This window comes from Manis pentadactyla, chromosome 12 (assembly GCF_030020395.1).
Source record: "Manis pentadactyla isolate mManPen7 chromosome 12, mManPen7.hap1, whole genome shotgun sequence".
NCBI lineage: Eukaryota > Metazoa > Chordata > Mammalia > Pholidota > Manidae > Manis > Manis pentadactyla.
Genome location: NC_080030.1, coordinates 11,654,367 through 11,672,508, shown reverse-complemented (window position 1 = coordinate 11,672,508; position 18,142 = coordinate 11,654,367). Strand labels below are relative to the sequence as shown.

The following is an 18,142-nucleotide window of genomic DNA, read 5'->3' as shown; positions in this document are numbered from 1 at the left end:
GATAATTGTGGTTCTCTGTGCATTTCTATCGGAAACGACTGGCAATAAAATGCGCTCTCTCTGTGTGAGGTGGGCACCCTGCGAGGGGTTACTTGGTGTTACTGTTCTCCACGCAGCTTCCTTTGACTGAGCCACTGCGGCAGCTCCCTTGGGCCTGGCTCTGCCGCACATGATAGGTGGGCTTGGTGCTGCAGTGTCTTCGTTTTCCATGATGCTGAGGGGTGGGTGCGCCATTCGGGCTAGGTGTCCAGGTTTCCCTTATCTGGAGCTGGATGTGTTGGGAGCTCAGGGCTCGCACTCCTGGTGGCCTGTGTAAGGGCTCCCAGTGGCTAGCCCACATGCTGCAAGGACTAGGTTTGGGTTGGAGTTTGATGTCTCTGGCTTCCATTTTTGGGAAAAATTTGTGTCCGGAATTATCTGGTCATGTTTACCATTCACTTGACAGGCACTTCTTCCTTCGTGGTTATGACCTGGACTTGGAGGAGGTGTGCGCAGGGAGACAGAGTGCTTTGGGAGGGAGTTGCTGGCATGAGTCCGTTGAGGTATAATGTCTGATGCTGCTCTCATCTCACTATTCTGAGTTCTTCCAGTGTCTTTCTGTGCAGTTTATTTGGCGTGTGGAGGGAGGGATGTTCATAGTGGAGGATGTCAGGAACATGGCTGGTTTGGGTAGCAGGATTCTAGAGCCTTACTTTGGGCTGTGGGTATACTAGGCCCATGGACTTTGTTTTGTACACACTTGGCCCCAAAGGATTAAAATGATGTATGGGGTTCTACCGCAAAGAAGAGACATGGTGCAGTGAAATAAACCTGGCACAAAAGGACACATACTGTGTGGTCCCATTTACATGAGGTCCCTAGAGGTGTCACATTCATGCTATGTGGAATGGTGGGTGCCAGGGGCTGGGGGAGTTAGTATTTCACGGGGACAGTTTCGGTTTTGCAAGGTGATGGGTGGCGGCAGACAGTGATGGTTGCACATCATTGTAAATGGACTTAACACCACTGAATGGGACACTTATAAATGGCTAAGAGGGTCAATCTTTATGTATATCTTACTGGAGTAAGAAATATTTTTGAATTCACAAATATCCTGTATCCTTATGAGAGTATGTGTTTTTTTCCTTCAAGGGTTGGGTTAGGGAGAAAAGAACAAAGGCACTCAAATTTTGGTTGCCTACCTTGTGCCAGATACTGTGAGATAAAAAAAAAAAAGGATCTGTGTGGTTCTGGAGGTTCATTGTAACATCATCTTGGGAGCGCTGGCGGGCAGAGACTGCGTGGGTGGTGTCTGGTCCCCGGAGGAGTGGGGCTGGCCATGCTGTCTCTAGCACGGTAGGGGGCACGGGACTCGGGGATCTTCAGGGGTCCCGGGGCAGCCCAAGGTCTTCTCCCCCACTGTGCTCGGCTGGAAGAGCGAAGGTACTCCTTGTTTTCCTGTGGCTGTTCCAGCACGGTGCTTGCTGGTGTGCGTACTGAGTGGGAGACAGGCCCCCAGGCTGCTCTGTGGTACAGAGACGTTACTTCCTATTCTCCTCTTGTGAGTAGTCTTCAGGATGTCCTGTAACACTGTGATGCTCCGAGCATCCTCAGTGCTAAACATATTAACCCTTAAGACATTTCCCAGGCTCAGGCTTGTCTGGATGTGCACATTGGATTCTTGAGCATTGTGAACACGGGAATTTATCTGATGCTTCAAACTTCGCTGTGGACTTGCCCAGGCTGGTGAGTGAGGGGGCAGACGCAGAAAGGAGCCCCTAGATAGGAGTCAAAAGTTTCTGAGGAACAACATCAGTCACAGGAGTAAATGTAAGTGCTAGTTGCATCTGTTTGAGAGCCCACATGGTTCCAGGGCCTGTCACTGGGTGCTCAGGCTGGCCTCAGGGGCCTGGTGACTCCCACGGCCAGTCCTCCTTCCTGAGGAGGAAGTGCTGGAACAGCGGGGATGGTTGGGGGTGTGAGAGGGAGGGACGCCTGGAATGCCTGGGGGAAAGGAGGGGTGGGGTGGAGTGGAGTCTGGCCTTGGAGCAGGGCTTTGTTGGAAATAGGGTCACCGGTCTTTTAGGTGGGATAGGAAAGGAGGAGGGGGTGCTGGGGTAGCACCTGCTTCTCAGTGGGCACGTGGGAGGCCTCTCCAGACACTAGGCCTCAGAGGCCTGTGGAACCTCCAAGCACCCACCCTGCCTTTCTGTAAACAGCCATGTAGGGGAGATGGGGAGAGCTTCCCTCTGGGAGGCTCAAGGCTCCCCCAGGGGCTGTGGTGGCACTGTGACCTTGCATCTTTCCATGTTGCTGCTTCTTGGTGTTGACTTGCTAATAAGGGGTAGGTTTTATATTTATATTGCTGTGTTTCTGCCTCCAGTCCGAGGTGGAAACACACATTGGTTAGGTATTTATAACTCACAGAGGATGCCATTCCACCATTTTCTCCTCCATGTCTCAGTGGGCCTTGGATAAGGAGGTGAATGAGAGCCTTACTCTTGCACAGCCTTTGGGGAAGAGAACCCAGTGGGATGCTGGGTGTCAGATGTCAAGATGAATTGTGCCAAGTGATGTCAAGATGAGTTGTGTCTGTGATGGAAGGGGGAAATGGGGAAGGACTGGTTAGGGAGAACATGCCCAAGTAACAGGTACTGGAGACTGAGGGAAGAGTGGGAGGAAGGGGGAAGGAACAGCATGTGCACAGGACTGGCGGTGGAGGCAGGTGAATGTGGCAGGTGTGAAGAATCAAGACAAGGCCAGTGTGCTTGGAGCCAGGAGCTCTGTGTGTGTGTGTGTGTGTGTGTACATGTACAGGTCATATGTTTATGCCAGGTGTCTCTTAGGATCACTTGTGCCCCAAGCAGGTGGGTGGGGCCTCGAAGGCCATGTGAGGTGTTGCCACCATTGGGGGCCTTAAGGGACTTAAGGAGGGGCTGTGTTGGCAAGGTGCAGGAGTGGCCGCTCCGTCCCTTAGTAAGGCTGTAGTTTCCATGACTGAGGGGGGACGGACAGAGGCAGACCTAGGATCTGGAGGGCACATACTGGCCACTCTCCAGTGGATGCTTTGGCTTGACAGTGGTGGCAGGCCAGCTCTAGTTGCCAAGGACGGGCGTGTGTGACCGGCCTCACCAGAGGCTCCTTGGCCCCCGAGGGGCTGGTTCTTCTAGTCTGCCGAGTCATGCTCTCCCCTGCTCCGTGGGGACAGAGGGTTAATGAGCCTCTATGCTTGGGGAGAGCAGGTATCACTTTATCTCCTGGGGTTCCTCCCGACATGGAGCCGGAGCACCTCAGTGTGCCTCTGCACTGACTTCTTGTCACAGAAATGCCACCGTGTCTGGGTCACTTCTGCCTCTTCAGTACTCTGCACAGCCCGGCAAGGCTGCTGATTCCTGCTACTTCAAGGACCAGTGGCTTTGGGCCACACCATCTCTGCTGCTGCTACTCAGCTCGGCCTTAGAGGTGGAGGCAGCTGTAGACAGTGGGCACTCAGGGGGGAGTGGCTAGGTCCTGGGAGTGCCATTCACCAGAATAGGCGCGGGCAGCAATTTGCCAATCCCTGGATTTTAAACTGAATCTCTGGCCCAAGTCGATCCTTCCCAACCAGCCTGCACATGTTGGAGCAGCAGCGTGACGTCTGGGCTTTTGGGAGATGCTCCGTTGTTGCCTGCCTTGGTTTCTCCCTTCAACAGGGCTGGGCAGGGAGTTCACCTCCTTGATGCTTCAGTGGTGCAGTTGTAAGACTGTGTCTCTTATTTCAGTGGTACTCAGTTTGCAAGGAACAAGTGGGCTTTGTGGGCCCAGGGGTGGGAGAAGGTGATGGCTTTGTCGGGTTTAATCTCAGAGTTTTTGGCTTAATGTTACAGCCCCAGGACTGGAGCCAGGGTGGTAAATATTTGGGTGCAGAGGCTGTTGAAGAATTTTAGAGACAGTGCAGATGTTGGGTAAGTACAGACGATTGTAAGAGGAGACCAGAGGTGTGCAGCTTCCATAGGGCTGGGCCTCGGAAGGGATAACACGTCTTGGGGAGCCCAGGCTTTGCAGTCGGCGACTCTTGGCCCTTGAGACCTGTCCCTGCACAGGCCACGGGAGCTCCAACCTGAGTGTCTCGGAACTGGAGCTCCCCAGACAGTCGGAGGTTTCTGGCTGGTGCTCATCCCCTTCATTTAAAGGGGAGTCCATGTCAGTTGCCGGAGCAGGAGAGGGTGAAGTGGCAACAAAGGACTTCTGTTGCCCAAAGTGCAGTGACTTGATTTCATGTAAATCAGTGTGGCTGCCTCCTCACCAAGTGTGATCTCCAGCAGGCTGGAAAACCGTCGTGTCTGGGTGGGTTGCAGAGTTGGGGTCTGTGTGTGCGTGTGTGTGTGTGTGTGTGTGTGTGTGTGTGGTGCATGGTGTGTGTTGTGTGTAAGTGGAGTACCCAGGTGCAGGGTCAAAGCCAAACCGTAATGATTTATCAGGGGAGCGAGAGAGTCTCTCATGAGTTGGTAATTGTGTACTTAAGGGTTACTTGATACTGTTTTAAATGTATGGGTTGGAAATAAAAACAGTAAAAGCTCTTTAAACCCGGCCAGTTTGAGGTGGATGGCAAAACAGCCCAAGTGCTGTATCAATGAAAAAGTGATTACAGTTTAGAGAAATGCTCCTTCCTAGTCCTGAGGGTGCCAAGTGGGCTCTGCTTGGTTTTGGCTCCTTTGTGAATTTCATACTAATTGTATTCAGGGGCTGCTGTTGTGTGGGCTCCTCAGATTGGTTCCTTCTCTCTCTGTGTTAAACTGTCCCTGCTCATTCATTCCATAAATATTTATCGAACCCCTGGTATGTGTCCGACACTGTTCTGGGTGCTTGGAATAAAATCAAGCCTCAGGCAGACACCCCTTTCCTTGTGGCCTTTGTTTTTTCTTATTAAGGTATCATTGATATACACTCTTATGAAGGTTTCACAAGAAAAGCAATGTGGTTACTACATTCACCCTTATTTTCGAGTCCCCATCATACCCCATTGCAGTCACTGTCCATCAGTGTAGGAAGATGCCACAGAGTCCCTACTTGTCTTCTCTGTGCTACACTGTCTTCCCCATGTCTTCAGTGCACTAATCATGATACCCCACAATCTCCTCCCTCCCTCCCCGCCCACCCTCCCACACCCCTACCCTTTGGTGACCACTAGTCCCTTCTTGGAGTCTGTGTCTGCTGCTGTTTTGTTCCTTCAGTTTTGCTTCATTGTTATACTTCACAAATGAGCGAAATCATTTGGTACTTGTCTTTCTCCACCTGGCTTATTTCACTGAGCATAATATCCTCCAGCTCCATCCATGTTGTAACAAATAGTAGATTTGTTTCTTTCTTATGGCTGAATAGTACTCCATTGTGTATATGTACCACATCTTCTTTATCCATTCATCTACTGATGGACACTTAGGTTACTTCCATATCTTGGCTATTGTAAATAGTGCTGCAATAAACGTAGGGGTGCATATGTCTTTTGTAATCTGAGAAGTTGTTTTCTTTGGGTAAATTCCAAGGAGTGGGATTCCCGGATCAAATGGTATTTCTGATTTTTTGAGGAACCCCCATACTGCTTTCTACAATGGTTGAACTAGCCTACATTCCCACCAGCAGTGTAGGAGGGTTCCCCTTTCTCCGCATCCTCGCCAGCATTTGTTGTTCCTAGTCCTTGTGGCATTTATGTTCTTTTTGGGTGAGAAAGTCCATAGACAAAGTAGCTGTGTTGTGTGGAGTGTGCGAAGAGGCCAGGGCCGTGGGAAAGGAGGAGCAGGGTGAAGGAGACATTTGAAGAGGGCCTTGTGGGGCGGGGGACACAGAGAGGTTGGGATGGGGGAGTGACGGAGGCAGAGGGGGCAGCTAGCAGAAATGCTCTAGCAACCGCTGCAGCACAGACGTTTCTGAGGAATTGTATGAAGCTGATGTGAACTGGCTGTTTGACATTTAGGGCTTACTGTGGAGTACTTACGGTATGGTAGTTAGGCTTCCAAAGGTCATTTTCGATTTGGGGTGCCAATTGAAGAATTGATTGCTAAAATGATAATGTATCTGGGATTTCGTTTAAAACATAAAAAGACCCCTTTGTATGTTGGAGGCATGACCAGGAGGCCAGCATGGCTGGGACAGGGCACTGGGTGGGGTGCCGGGACCAGGAAAGGACAGGGCTTTGCTCTAAGCAGACCTGGGGCCACCAGAACATTTCTGACTGCGGAATGATAGCAGGGGTCCAGTTCACAGGCGTCTGTCCTGGCTGGGAGGATGGTGTGGGCAGTGGAGATAATGAGCAGGGGATGGAACCCAGATGTGTTTGATGGCAGAATTACCAGAATTTCCTGATGGGATTGGGGAGTGGTAGTCCCATCAAGAGGGTAACCCCAGATTTTAATCTGAGCAGCAGGAAGACTGGATTTGCCACGAGCTAACATGGGAAAGCCACGGTGGAGTGTGAAAGTCTGCATTTCCCCTAAAACTTCTTGCACTTTGCGTTCTACCCTGTTATGCCCTGTGTGTGTTTTGGTATAGCGAAGATGACCTTGTTCCTTGCAGGGTTAACCCCTCAGGGAAATGTTGTCTAACAAAGTAGGATACTTGGATTGTAGAAAATCAGTTATCTGCATGTGCAAGGGTGTATTCTCTTCCATCTCTTGTCTGTACACTCACATCAAACTGTCTTAGTCACTGTAGCTTTAGGGGAAGTCTCGAAATCAGGTGTAGGGTAAGCCTTCCAAATTTGTTCCTTGTTTTCAGTGTTTTCACTATTCTAGATCCTTTGCATTTCCATGTAAATTGTAGAGACAGATTGTTTTTCTACAGAAAGGCATGCTGGGACTTAGTTATTGGGATTGCTTTGAATCTATGGATCAATTTGGGGGAGAACTGATACCTTCTGACCCGTGGACAAAGCATGCCTCTTATTTCTCTCAGTAATGTCTTATTGCAACTTCAGTTTATAGGTTGTGCACATTTAAACATAAAATCAAGGTTATCCTTAAGTATTTCAGATTTATGCTGTTGTAAATGGATTTTCAAAAATCCATTGAAAAATCACATACAGAAGTGCTGCTGCCTTTTGCATCCTGATCCTGAAGGGAGCAGGTGCTCTGAAAGCCCAGGGCCCCTGTTCCTGAAGCTTTCCCCCTTCTGTGTCAGAGAGAGAGGCCATGGCTCAGGAGGTATGAAAGAACTAGAATAATGGTGTCCACTGTGTTTCCCAGCCTGAGTGGGGCCAGAAAGGAGCTAGCCCTTGTGATGGCCACAGCTTGCTGGGCACCAGTGGAGAGAGTACTAGGTGCTCCTTGGTACCCAAACGTCTTCCCGTGGAGTTCACTGTATTTGCTTATTTTGCAAGTTCCCCTGTGGGAGTGTTTCTTGCCATCCATGAGTTGTGAATTGCTGTGAACCCAGTGTAAAAATAAAGATTTCATATCAGAGCGAGCTCCTGGCAGTCATGTGGGCTCAAAGAATGACAACACAGGTGATACTGAGAATATTCAGCGAGCTACAACTGACAGCGCGGCCCAGGAACCCTGGACCCCGCTGCTTTGCCGGGTGCAGCCTCTGAGCCTGGAAGGAGCCCTGGATGCCTGACTCACAAAGGAAGGGGAAGTCTCGCGGCCACTCTGTGTCTGTGGCCTTGGGAGAGTTCGGAACATTCTGGAACTAACTTTTCCTGTCTGTAGGACTGGCAGCCCCTTCCTCCCAAGCGGTGTAAGCCCTGTGGAGGTGAAGCTGCCTCCTTCTGGGAGGTGAGGTCTGCCTGTCCCCCAGGCACATTGCGCCCTCAACTTCTTGAGGGGGAACCCTACCCTGCCTGGTATGGTGGGGTGGTTTCCCTGGGGTCTGTGTCAGGTAGCACAGAAGTAGGGGGCAGCAAAGAGGTCATGTCTGGAAAGGGAGACCTGGGTGACCCTAGGCAAGTTCCTGAATATTTGGAACTTCAGGTTCCCTTATCTGTAAAATGGGGACAAATGTGTATCCTACCCCTAAGTTTGTCCTGGGGAGTCAGGGCAGTACAGGGCAGTACTGAGTTTTAGCACAGTGTGTGGAACTCACTGCTGAGCACCTGTGAAATGCTAGTTACTACTGTTTCTGCTGTTAAAGGCATTACTATTATAATAAAAACCTTGATCCACTTGTGTATATTTGGTGTGTTGGCATGTGGCTGTGTACCATCTCATGTTCTACCCCTATTGCTAAAGATGGTGTCTGGGATGCTGGTGTTCATTGGTTAGCCCCGGATTGGGTCATAGGTCAGAGACTGGTAGAGATTTATTTCCTCAGTTTGCTCCTCTGTGGTAGGTAGCATGGGCAGAGCTCTGGCTGAAATCTTAAGATTTCGCTATCCTACTTCAGGGGTCAGAGACATTTAAAATTGCTGGTATGTTCCAGAAACTTCCCTTGGAAACTCAGTGTTTCTTTATCCTCCACTTTAGGCTGGCCAGCACGTTTACACAAACTACTGTTTGATGTAGCTGCTGCCGTGGTCAGCTGGTAGGACCAGCGTCCCATGCCCAGAAGCCAGGTGAGTGCTCGGGGCCTCTTCTCTGTGGAATGAAGGCACTGTCCGGCCCAGAAGGGCTTGTTTAGCTCCTTGGACATTTGAAATTGAGCTGCTTCAGAAGTTGGTGGCCACCTCCTAGATGTGCTGGACGGGGACAGGCCCCTCCAGGATTTTGTGCTGGGCTGTCTCTCTCTACAGGGCCTCTCAGGCCCTGCCCACTGCCTCCAGGGAGGCTGTTTGCTCTCTCTTCCTGTCTCAGGGGTCACTTACTTGAAAAGCTCAGGCCTAAATAGGATGAGCGGCCCTTTGGGAGGATCACGGGCAGAGGATAATCCTGTCCAGGTGGCCTTTGCCCTTTGGCTGTTTTTGTGGTTTCTTAACACTGACCAAAATGAGTAGAATTTGTCCTTAACCAGTTGGGCCTGCACTGGTGCTGCAGGCTGGTCACTCTTACTTGGCCCTGTGCCTGTAGGGAAAATCCGAGCCAATGTCCCTTCCCCTGACTGTGCTTGGAGCTCTCAAGCAGAGACTGTTAAGGGCTGTCAGGACCCAGCAGGACAGAGACACACCTGGGTGGGATTTTGTCGGATACCATCAGGGCCCAGCCAGCCCTGTTTTGGGTCAGGGCTGCCTACGTGAGGAAGAATGTAGAACTGAGAGTCATCGTAGAACTTGAAGGCAGCTTGGAGGCCTCCTGGGTCAGTCAGCTGCTTTGTTAGAGGCTGGCCAGCCGGTGACTTGCTGAGGGGTGTTTACTCTTCTAATAGTGCCACAGCCGTTAGGCGAGTGCATGAGAAGGTGGGGGCTTGGTTTTGTGAGGTTTCAGCTTTTATCTGCATATAGCAAGAAAATAGGGGCACAGTCAAGTAATCCTCGTATTAGGGAAATATTTCCAGAATGTTCTCTTAGCAAACACAAACTTTACTGGTGCTTTAAAAATTATTTTTTAGATTGAGATATAATTTGCATATCACAGTTCACCTATTCATAGTATATGATTCAGTGATTTTTTTTTAATGTTCAAGAATTGTGCAACTATCACTTCTATCTAGTTCCAGAACAACTTTCATCATCCCGATACAAACCCCGCGCCTACAGCAGTCACTGCCCATCCTCTTCCCCAGCCTTCGCAATCAGTAATCTGCTTTTTGTCTATGTATTGGCCTGTTCTGGACATTTCATATCAATAGAATGAAACAGCGTGTGACCTTGTGTATTTGGCTTCTCACTCAGCATAATGTTTTTGATGTTCACCCACGTTGTACTGTGTATCAGGACTTCATCCATTTTTTATGGCTGAGTAATATTCCACCACATGGATGGACCATGTGTTTTGTTAATTCCATCATCTGGATGATTTTGGGATGTTTTTACCTTTCTACAGTTGTGCACAGTGCTGCTATGAACATGTGTGTACACAGATGTGTGTGGATGCATTTGAAGTTCCCCTGTGTATTCCTAGGAGTGGAATTGCTGGGTCATGTGCTAGCTCTGGGCTTAACTTTTTTTTTTAAGGGCAGAAATGTTTTATTTATTTATTTTCTAAGTAGTAACTTATAAATAAATGAACGCATGACTGAATGCATCGCTGCATGGGAAGAAAGGGGGACATAGCCATCTAATCTCCTAATACATTTCTTATCTGCACTTACCTTTTTTAAAAAATTCATTTTATTATCATTAATCTACAATTACATGAAGAACATTATAGTTACTAGACTTCCCCCTTCATCAAGTCCCCCCCTCACAAACCTCATTACAGTCACTGTCTAGCAGCGTAGTAAGATGCTGTAGACTCACTACTTGTCTTCTCTGTGTTGCACATCCCTCCCTATGCCCCCCCCGCCCACATTATACATGCTAATTGTAAGGACCCCTTTCTTTTTCCCTGCCCTTATCCCTCTCTTCCCACCCCTCCTGCCCAGTCCCTTTCCCTTTGGTAACCGTTAGTCCATTCTTGGGTTCTGTGATTCTGCTGCTGTTTTGTTCCTTCAGTTTTTCTTTGTTCTTATACTCCACATATGAGTGAAATCATTTGGTGCTTCTCTTTCTTCACCTGGCTTATTTCACTGAGCATACTACCCTCTAGCTCCATCCATTGTTGTTGCAAATGGAAGGATTTGTTTTCTTCTTACGGCTGAATAATATTCCATTGTGTATATGTGCCACATCTTCTATATCCATTCATCTATTGATGGACACATAGGTTGCTTCTATTTCTTGGCTATTGTAAATAGTGCTGCGATAAACATAGGGGTACATCTGTCTTTTCCAAAATGGGCTGTTGAATTCTTAGGGTAAATTCCTAGAAGTGGAATTCCTGGGTCAAATGGTATTCTATTTTGAGCTTTTTGAGGAACCTCCATACTGCTTTCCACAATGGTTGAACTAATTTGCATTCCCACCAGCAGTGTAGGAGTGTTCTCCTTTCTCCACAACCTCGCCAACATTTGTTGTTGTTTGTCTTTTGGATGGTGGTGATCCTTACTGGTGTGAGTTGATATCTCATTGTGGTTTTAATTTGCATTTCTCTGATCACAAGCAATGTGGAGCATCTTTTCATGTGTCTGTTGGCCATCTGAATTTCTTCTTTGGAGAACTGTCTGTTCAGCTCCTCTGCCCATTTTTTAATTGGATTATTTGCTTTTTGTTTGTTGAGGTGTATGAGCTCTTTATATATTTTGGATGTCAATCCTTTATCGGATCTGTCATTTATGACTATATTCTCCCATACTGTAGGATACCTTTTTGTTCTATTGATGGTGTCCTTTGCTGTACAGAGGTTTTTAGCTTGATATAGTCCCACTTGTTCATTTTTGCTTTTGTTTCCCTTGCCCGGGGAGATATGTTCATGAAGAAGTCACTCATATTTGTGTCCATGAGATTTTTGCCTATGTTTTTTTCTAAGAGTTTTATGGTTTCATGACTTACATTCAGGTCTTTGATCCATTTCGAATTTACTTTTGTGTATGGGGTTAGACAGTGATCCAGTTTCATTCTCCTACATGTAGCTGTCCAGTTTTGGCAACACCATCTGTTGAAGAGACTGTCATTTCCCCATTGTATGTACATGGCTCCTTTATCATATATTAATTGACCATTTGTGTTTGGGTTAATATCTGGGGTCTCTGTTCTGTTCCATTGTTCTGTGGCTCTGTTCTTGTGCCAGTACCAAACTCTCTTGATTACTGTGGCTTTGTAGTAGAGCTTGAAGTTGGGGCGTGAGATCCCCCCCACTTTATTCTTCCTACTCAGGATTGCTTTGGCTATTCGAGGTCTTTGGTGTTTGCATATGAATTTTTGAACTATTTGTTCTAGTTCGTTGAAGAATGTTGTTGGTAATTTGATAGGGATTGCATCAAATCTGTATATTCCTTTGGGCAGGATGGCCATTTTGACGACATTAATTCTTCCTAGCCAAGAGCATGGGTACACTTAACTTTTTAAGGAGCTACCAGACTACTGTCATGGCAGCTACGCCATCTATCTATCTATCTATCATCTATCATCTAATCTATCATCTAATTTATTTAAGTTTTTTATTAAGGTACTGTTGATATACACTCTTATGAAGGTTTCACATGAAAAAACAATGTGGTTACTACATTTACCCATATTATCATGCCCCAATGCAGTCACTGTCCATCAGTGTAATAAGATGCCACAGAGTCACTGTTTGCCTTCTCTGGGCTACACTGTTTTCCCCGTGATCCCCCACATCATGTGTACTAAACATAATACCCCTCAGTCCCTTTCTCCCTCCCTCCCCACCTGCCCTCCCACACCCCTCCCCTTTGGTAACCACTAGTTCATTCTTAGAGTCTCTTGAGTCTGATGCTGTTTTGTTCCTTCAGTTTTGCTTCATTGTTATACTCCACAAATGAGGGAAATCATGGCACTTGTCTTTCTCCACCTGGCTTATTTCACTGAGCATAATGTCCTCCAGCTCCATCCATGTTGTTGTTAATGGTAGGATTTGTTTTCTTCTTACGGCTGAATAATATTCCATTGTGTATATGTACCACATCTTCTTTATCCATTCATCTACTGATGGACATTTAGGTTGCTTCCGTATCCTGGCTACTGTAAAGAGTGCTGTGATAAACATAGGGGTGCATATGTCTTTTTGAATCTGAGAAGTTGTATTCTTTGGGTAAATTCCAAGGAGTGGGATTCCCGGATCAAATGGTATTTCTATTTTTAGTTTTTTGAGGAACCTCCATATTGCTTTCCACAATGGTTGAACTAGCTTACATTCCCACCAGCAGTGTAGGAGGGTTCCCCTTTCTCCGCATCCTTGCCAGCATTTGTTGTTCTTAGTCTTTTCAATGCTGGCCATCCTTACTGGTGTTAGGTGATACCTCATTGTGGTTTTAATTTGCATTTCCCTGATGATTAGTGATGTGGAGCATCTTTTCATGTGTCTGTTGTCCATCTGAATTTCTTCTTTGGAGATCTGTCTCTTCATATCCTTGACCCATTTGTTAATCGGGTTATTTGTTTTTTGGGTGTTGAGCTGTGTAAGTTCTTTATATATTTTGGATGGTAACCCCTTGTCAGTTATGTCATTTACAAATATATTCTCCCATGCTGTAGGATGCCTTTTTGTTCTGTTGTTGGTGTCCTTTGCAGTACAGAAACTTTTTAGTTTGATGTAGTCCCATGAGTTCATTTTTGCTTTTGTTTCCCTTGCTCAAGGAGATGCATTCAGGAAGAAGTTGCTCGTGTGTATATTCAGGAGATGTTTGCCTATGTTGTCTTCTAAGAGTTTTATGGTTTCATGGCTTACATTCAGGTCTTTGATCCATTTCGAGTTTACTTTTGTGTATGGGGTTAAACAATAATCCAGTTTTATTCTCTTGTGTGTAGCTGTCCAGTTTTGCCAACACCACCTGTTGAAGAGGCTGTCAGACAGCTACATCATTTATGTCCCAGCACTGCCCAAAGCCAGCAGAGCTCTTTGGAGACAAGGACTCAAATTCTGTACCAGCTTCCCAGAGCTAGTTGAGGATTGCTGCTGTTGATGGTGTTTGATCCTTGGTGCTAGGGGCAGCATGCAGTGGGGCAGCCAGGAGGAGGGTGGGCCTGGCACTTGGCTGTCAACAGTCTTTTCTTTAGACATTAGCATTTAAAAATCATGGAACTGTACATCTGGAAAATGTCACCTGCAGCCGAGTGGGGTGAGTGGCTGACCCATCCTTTAGCCCAGGACATTGTCTGAAGATAGGGGGTCTAGTTTAGGGTTCTCCGAGGTCCTGGGCTGGGTGCCCTCACCTTGCCCAGTCATTTGTTGACTAAGCAGTACATGGTCAGAGCATTAAGTACTTACTTAATGAATGAGTGAATGAACAAATGAGTGAAACCTCCTTTCCTGTCACAGGGCCAGCAGGGGAGGCACAGCCATAGCATTACAAACAGTCAGTTTGGGGGTTTGGCAGGGAGCTTCCAGATGCCATCCCAGGTGTTCCTTTGGGTCCCGCCTCTTCCCATCCTATGCACGAAGGGGCTTGATTGGGAAGGACAGTCTGTGAGTAGTCATGGCATGTGATGATCAAGGTCAAACAGGCGACACCCTTGAGCAATTATTTTTTTAAAGATTTATAAATGTCAGTGTGTGTGTACTCTTTGTTGTGTATGGATATGTCAGCTCAGCAAATCAAATGATTTTATGTTTTCTCTGATTAGCAGACGCCCACACCCTCCTTCAGTTGAACTATGGCCTGTGGTCTGCTGGGTTCTCCGCCTTCCTGCCACCCAGAACCCAGCGGGCACAGAAGAGGAGCAGGGAAAGAGGAGGGCTGGCTCCTGGTGGGCACTGAGGTGCGCACACAGCCCCCACACACCACCCCACATCATACGTGCTTGCTGGCGTGTACACCCTGGGTCAGACTGCCTGCTGGGGGCTATTTCTGCCCTTGAATTTTGTCTGTCAGGGGTCTTGTTCCTTTGGCAGGTGCACATTGTTCACGTGCCAAGAAACCAGCTTTATATGTTGGGTGTTAAGGATTAAAAATGGGTGTGGCTTACAGAAAAACAGTTCACAGAGAAAGTGGATGCAGATGGCCCTTAACCAAGTCATGAAGATACTCAGTCTTTCTGCTACTAAGAATAATGTTTGTTGGAGCTTCCCCACCATATCTCTGACCTTTTGTCACCAGAGGTGGACACCATTCTGTTGGTGGCAATCAGGCATCGCCATGTGCTGCTTTTGAGAGTTCCCAACAACTCTGAGGGGGATTTGCTTACCCTCTGCTCCAGCAGTTCCTCTTCTGGAAATGTACCCCAGAGATACACTGTCAAACGTGAGGGTTGTGATGAGACTGTTCATCACAAGAATGTGAACTAGCGAAACTGGGGAATGACTTAGATGGTTGTCAGTGGGGACTTGGGTGGAGCTGTTGGTGGTGTGGAGCCATGCCCCTGCGTGAAGGAAGGAGGGGTGTCTGTTGTGTCTCGGTGACGGGAAATGACAAGTGGAAAAAACCAAGTGAGGTAAAGAGCTGTAGTGCACTCATTCATCTAAGGAAAGTGGACAGGGTGGGGGCATGGACATATGTATATTTGCTATATTTTACTTTTTACACTCAGAAGTATAAAACATAAATGAACCACATAGTCACCTCCAGGGGGAGGGAAGGGGGGGGACAGGGTTGCCAGGAGATGACTCTGGGTTTCCTTTCTGAGAGCACCGTGTGTTTTAATAATTATAACACAAAAGTATGTCAGATGCTGGGTGGGTGGGGAAGCAATCTCTAGAAACCAAAGCAAAATGAAGTAAATGAATCTAGGTTCATTCACTTGTCAGCTGAGACTCAGGTATGTGACTTGACCCTCTCACAGGACTTAGTACTAAACATAGTAGTTTGTATGTAAATGTTTTAATGAGATGTGCCATTAAGGCCAATTTTTTTTTTTAAAGATCTTTAACAGGTTTTAGGAATTGTATTTTTAATTTTAGGTTACAATGCCATAGTCTCACAGTAATGTCCCACCTTATCTGTGGGAAGCACGTTGCAGGACTCCCAGTGGATGCCTGAAACTGAGGTTAGTACTGAACCCTGTATACATTTTTTTTCCTTATCTCCATCCCTGTGACAAAGTTTAATTTATGAATTAGGCACAGTAAGAGGTTAACAACAATAACAATGCAAGAGAAGTTAAGGTATGTGAATGTCATCTCTGTCTCTCAAGATGCCGCATTGCCCTTCCCTTACCCCTGTGGCGATGCTGTGGCCTGAGCACACGCCTGTGTGATGAGGAGTGAGGTGGCTGACAGGAGCACTGTGACCCAGCGGGAGGCAGGTGCCTGTACGAGGAGCATATGCTTCCCCACGGTCAGCTGAAACCTGGGAAAACAAAACGGGGGTAAAGGGGGCCTGCTGTGTAGGAGGAGAGAACAAATAATGTCTTTAAGAACCACAATTTTCATCACCAAAGAAAAATTCAAACGTAAAATTAAAGCACTATGTTAAAATGTTTTAATTCCTAAATCTACATCTGGAAGTGTCCTGGTCGTGTAGACAGTAAGAGGGTTGTGTCAGTGTCCTCCTCCCTGAGGGTGGGACAGGTGCGTGGGAATAAACAGGTACCTGAGTTGGAGCATCAGATGTGCTACAGATCCACGGGTCCATGCCTATTTTTGCTCAAACAAAAGGAAGAGACTCACTGGTCCCCTTTGGAGGGTGTTAGGGAACCAGCTCATTTTGAAAATTGGTAAATAGAGGGAGAGAAGCAAGCGTTTATCCTGCCTCTTCTCCGTGAGCTGAACTCTCAAAGGAGCAAAAGAGTGGGTGAGGGCAAGGTTCCCTCACAGGTCAGTGCTGCTCTACAGAACTTTCCAGAATGTACCTGTGCTGTCCAGTGTGGCACCTGGAATAGTTTGAGGAAGTCAGGTTTTAATTTAATTTTATTCTGTTTAGCCACATGTGGCTAATGGACAGTACAGCTATTGATATATTCTGGCTAATTAAAGTGAAATGATGGAATTAGAAGCTTGTAAGGTTTCAGACACCTAATGAGATGATGGGTCCAGACCGTGATCTTCAGTGGCCTCCAGCCCAGTGAGGGTGCACCTGCTTCTGGGAGGGACGTGTGCTTGGTTGGGCCTCAAAATCTAGTTGACAGGAAATCAGGGGCGTGTTGCATTATACCACAAGGATGCCACCAGCTTATTCTACTGTGGGAAACAGGACACATGGCCTGAGTTCTTCACTGCACCATTGAAGGAAAGCTGTGGGGGGTTATCTGTAGATTTCAACCTAGTGTAACTCTGACACAGATGGAGAAATGCTTGTTAAGTTGTGGAAGGTGGGATCGTGGGAGCGCGGTTTGTTTGTCCTGCGGAGATAAATACTGCCCAGTTCATTCGTAAAGGAATGTTGTATGGAATTTGCTTCACAGAAGCCAGTAGGGCATGTGGAAGACCTGGAACCTGAGTGGTGGACATGTGCAGTTAACCCTGCTGTTCTCCCTGCTTCTGTGGATGTGTTTGCAATTTTCTGTTGTCAACATTTGAAAAATGGGCTGGACCCAGGCATTCCCTTGGCGCTTTTGATGCACTTTGCCCAGGGCAGGGGAAATCGATGTTTAGGGACATTTACAGTGGTGGTTGCTTGTGGTTTATTAAAATTCAAGCAGGAAATATTCCAGCAGAGATTCTGGAATTGCTGGGAGGGGCTGTGGCCTGTGGCCTGTCACCTGTCAGGTGAGAACCTCTCATTACAGCATTCTTATTTTCTTTGTTTACACTGTGCCCTGTTACTCTTCCTGCAGTCCTCAGAGAGCATCAGAAATGAAGTGGGTGCTGTTCCCATTTCACAGGTGAGGAAGCTCTGAGGGGCATGAAGGGGAGCCTGGCCTTCGGGCTTCCTCCTCGTGTACCATGATGCTGATGACACCTTCCTTCCTGGGAGCCTGGGAGCCTGGGAGCTTGCGGCCTCTGCACACAGCCCCTGGAGCTCATCACCACGTCTCCTTCCTCCCGTCAGTACTCTGAGTCTGTACCGCCCCTTATGTTGTGTTCTAGGTTAACGTATTCGTGATGAGAGACCCACCGCCTGGTTGGTGTCCTCTGTTCGTGGCAGCTGAAGCCAGTCAGGAGTGGATAAAGTAGGCGGTTAGCTGGTCTTCAACATGACTTTGTCTCATGAAACAGCAGTGTCCCACAAGTTTGATCCTGTGTGTGGTCTAGGGATTAATGTGGCTGCCAGTGTGGGCGAGACCTTGTACATGTATGGAGAGACCACAAGTCTCTGGGCCTGCTCTGTGTCCCCCACCACCACCTGCTTCCTTGCAAGCCCTTCAGGGGCTTCCTGGGGCCTGGGCTGCTCTGGGTGGGAGGCCTGTTACTGGGCCCCCAGGGGTGTCACTGGTTGGAACTAGGCAGGCGTGTGGATGAATGAATGAGTGAAGCACGTGTGATGGGTCTGACTGAGAGCATTTGCTGCTGCTTGTAGCCTGAGGCCTAACCTCCTCCATGGCTTCCGTTGCAGTATTGTCCTTGTGTGCCACCTGGCCATACTCCCAGGCATCAGCTCCTTTGCTGGGAGACGCTTCTTAATCCCTGTCTTTGCAGTGGGCCTGCTGTGGGAACTGGACGGTTGATGTGTGGAAGGGCCACACCCTGTGGATGGCAGTGGCCCCTTGGTTGTTGGGGAC

The 18,142-nt window shown here is 47.7% G+C and overlaps 1 protein-coding gene across 11 annotated transcripts in view; it reads left to right on the top strand.

Annotated features, from left to right (window-relative positions):
* GATAD2A (GATA zinc finger domain containing 2A) overlaps positions 1–18,142 on the top strand; it is a 98,365-nt gene that overhangs the window by 27,330 nt on the left and 52,893 nt on the right. For 2 of the 11 annotated variants that reach the window (XM_036895639.2, XM_036895640.2), the window contains exon 2: positions 8,418–8,506. The exons of 8 other annotated variants lie outside the window; for them this stretch is intronic. In XM_036895639.2, the coding sequence (XP_036751534.2) occupies positions 8,492–8,506 (15 nt within the window). In that variant the 5' untranslated portion in view covers positions 8,418–8,491. Of the gene's footprint in view, positions 1–8,417; positions 8,507–18,142 lie in introns of those variants that run through there. One more of the 11 variants, XM_036895646.2, reaches the window with a different exon arrangement.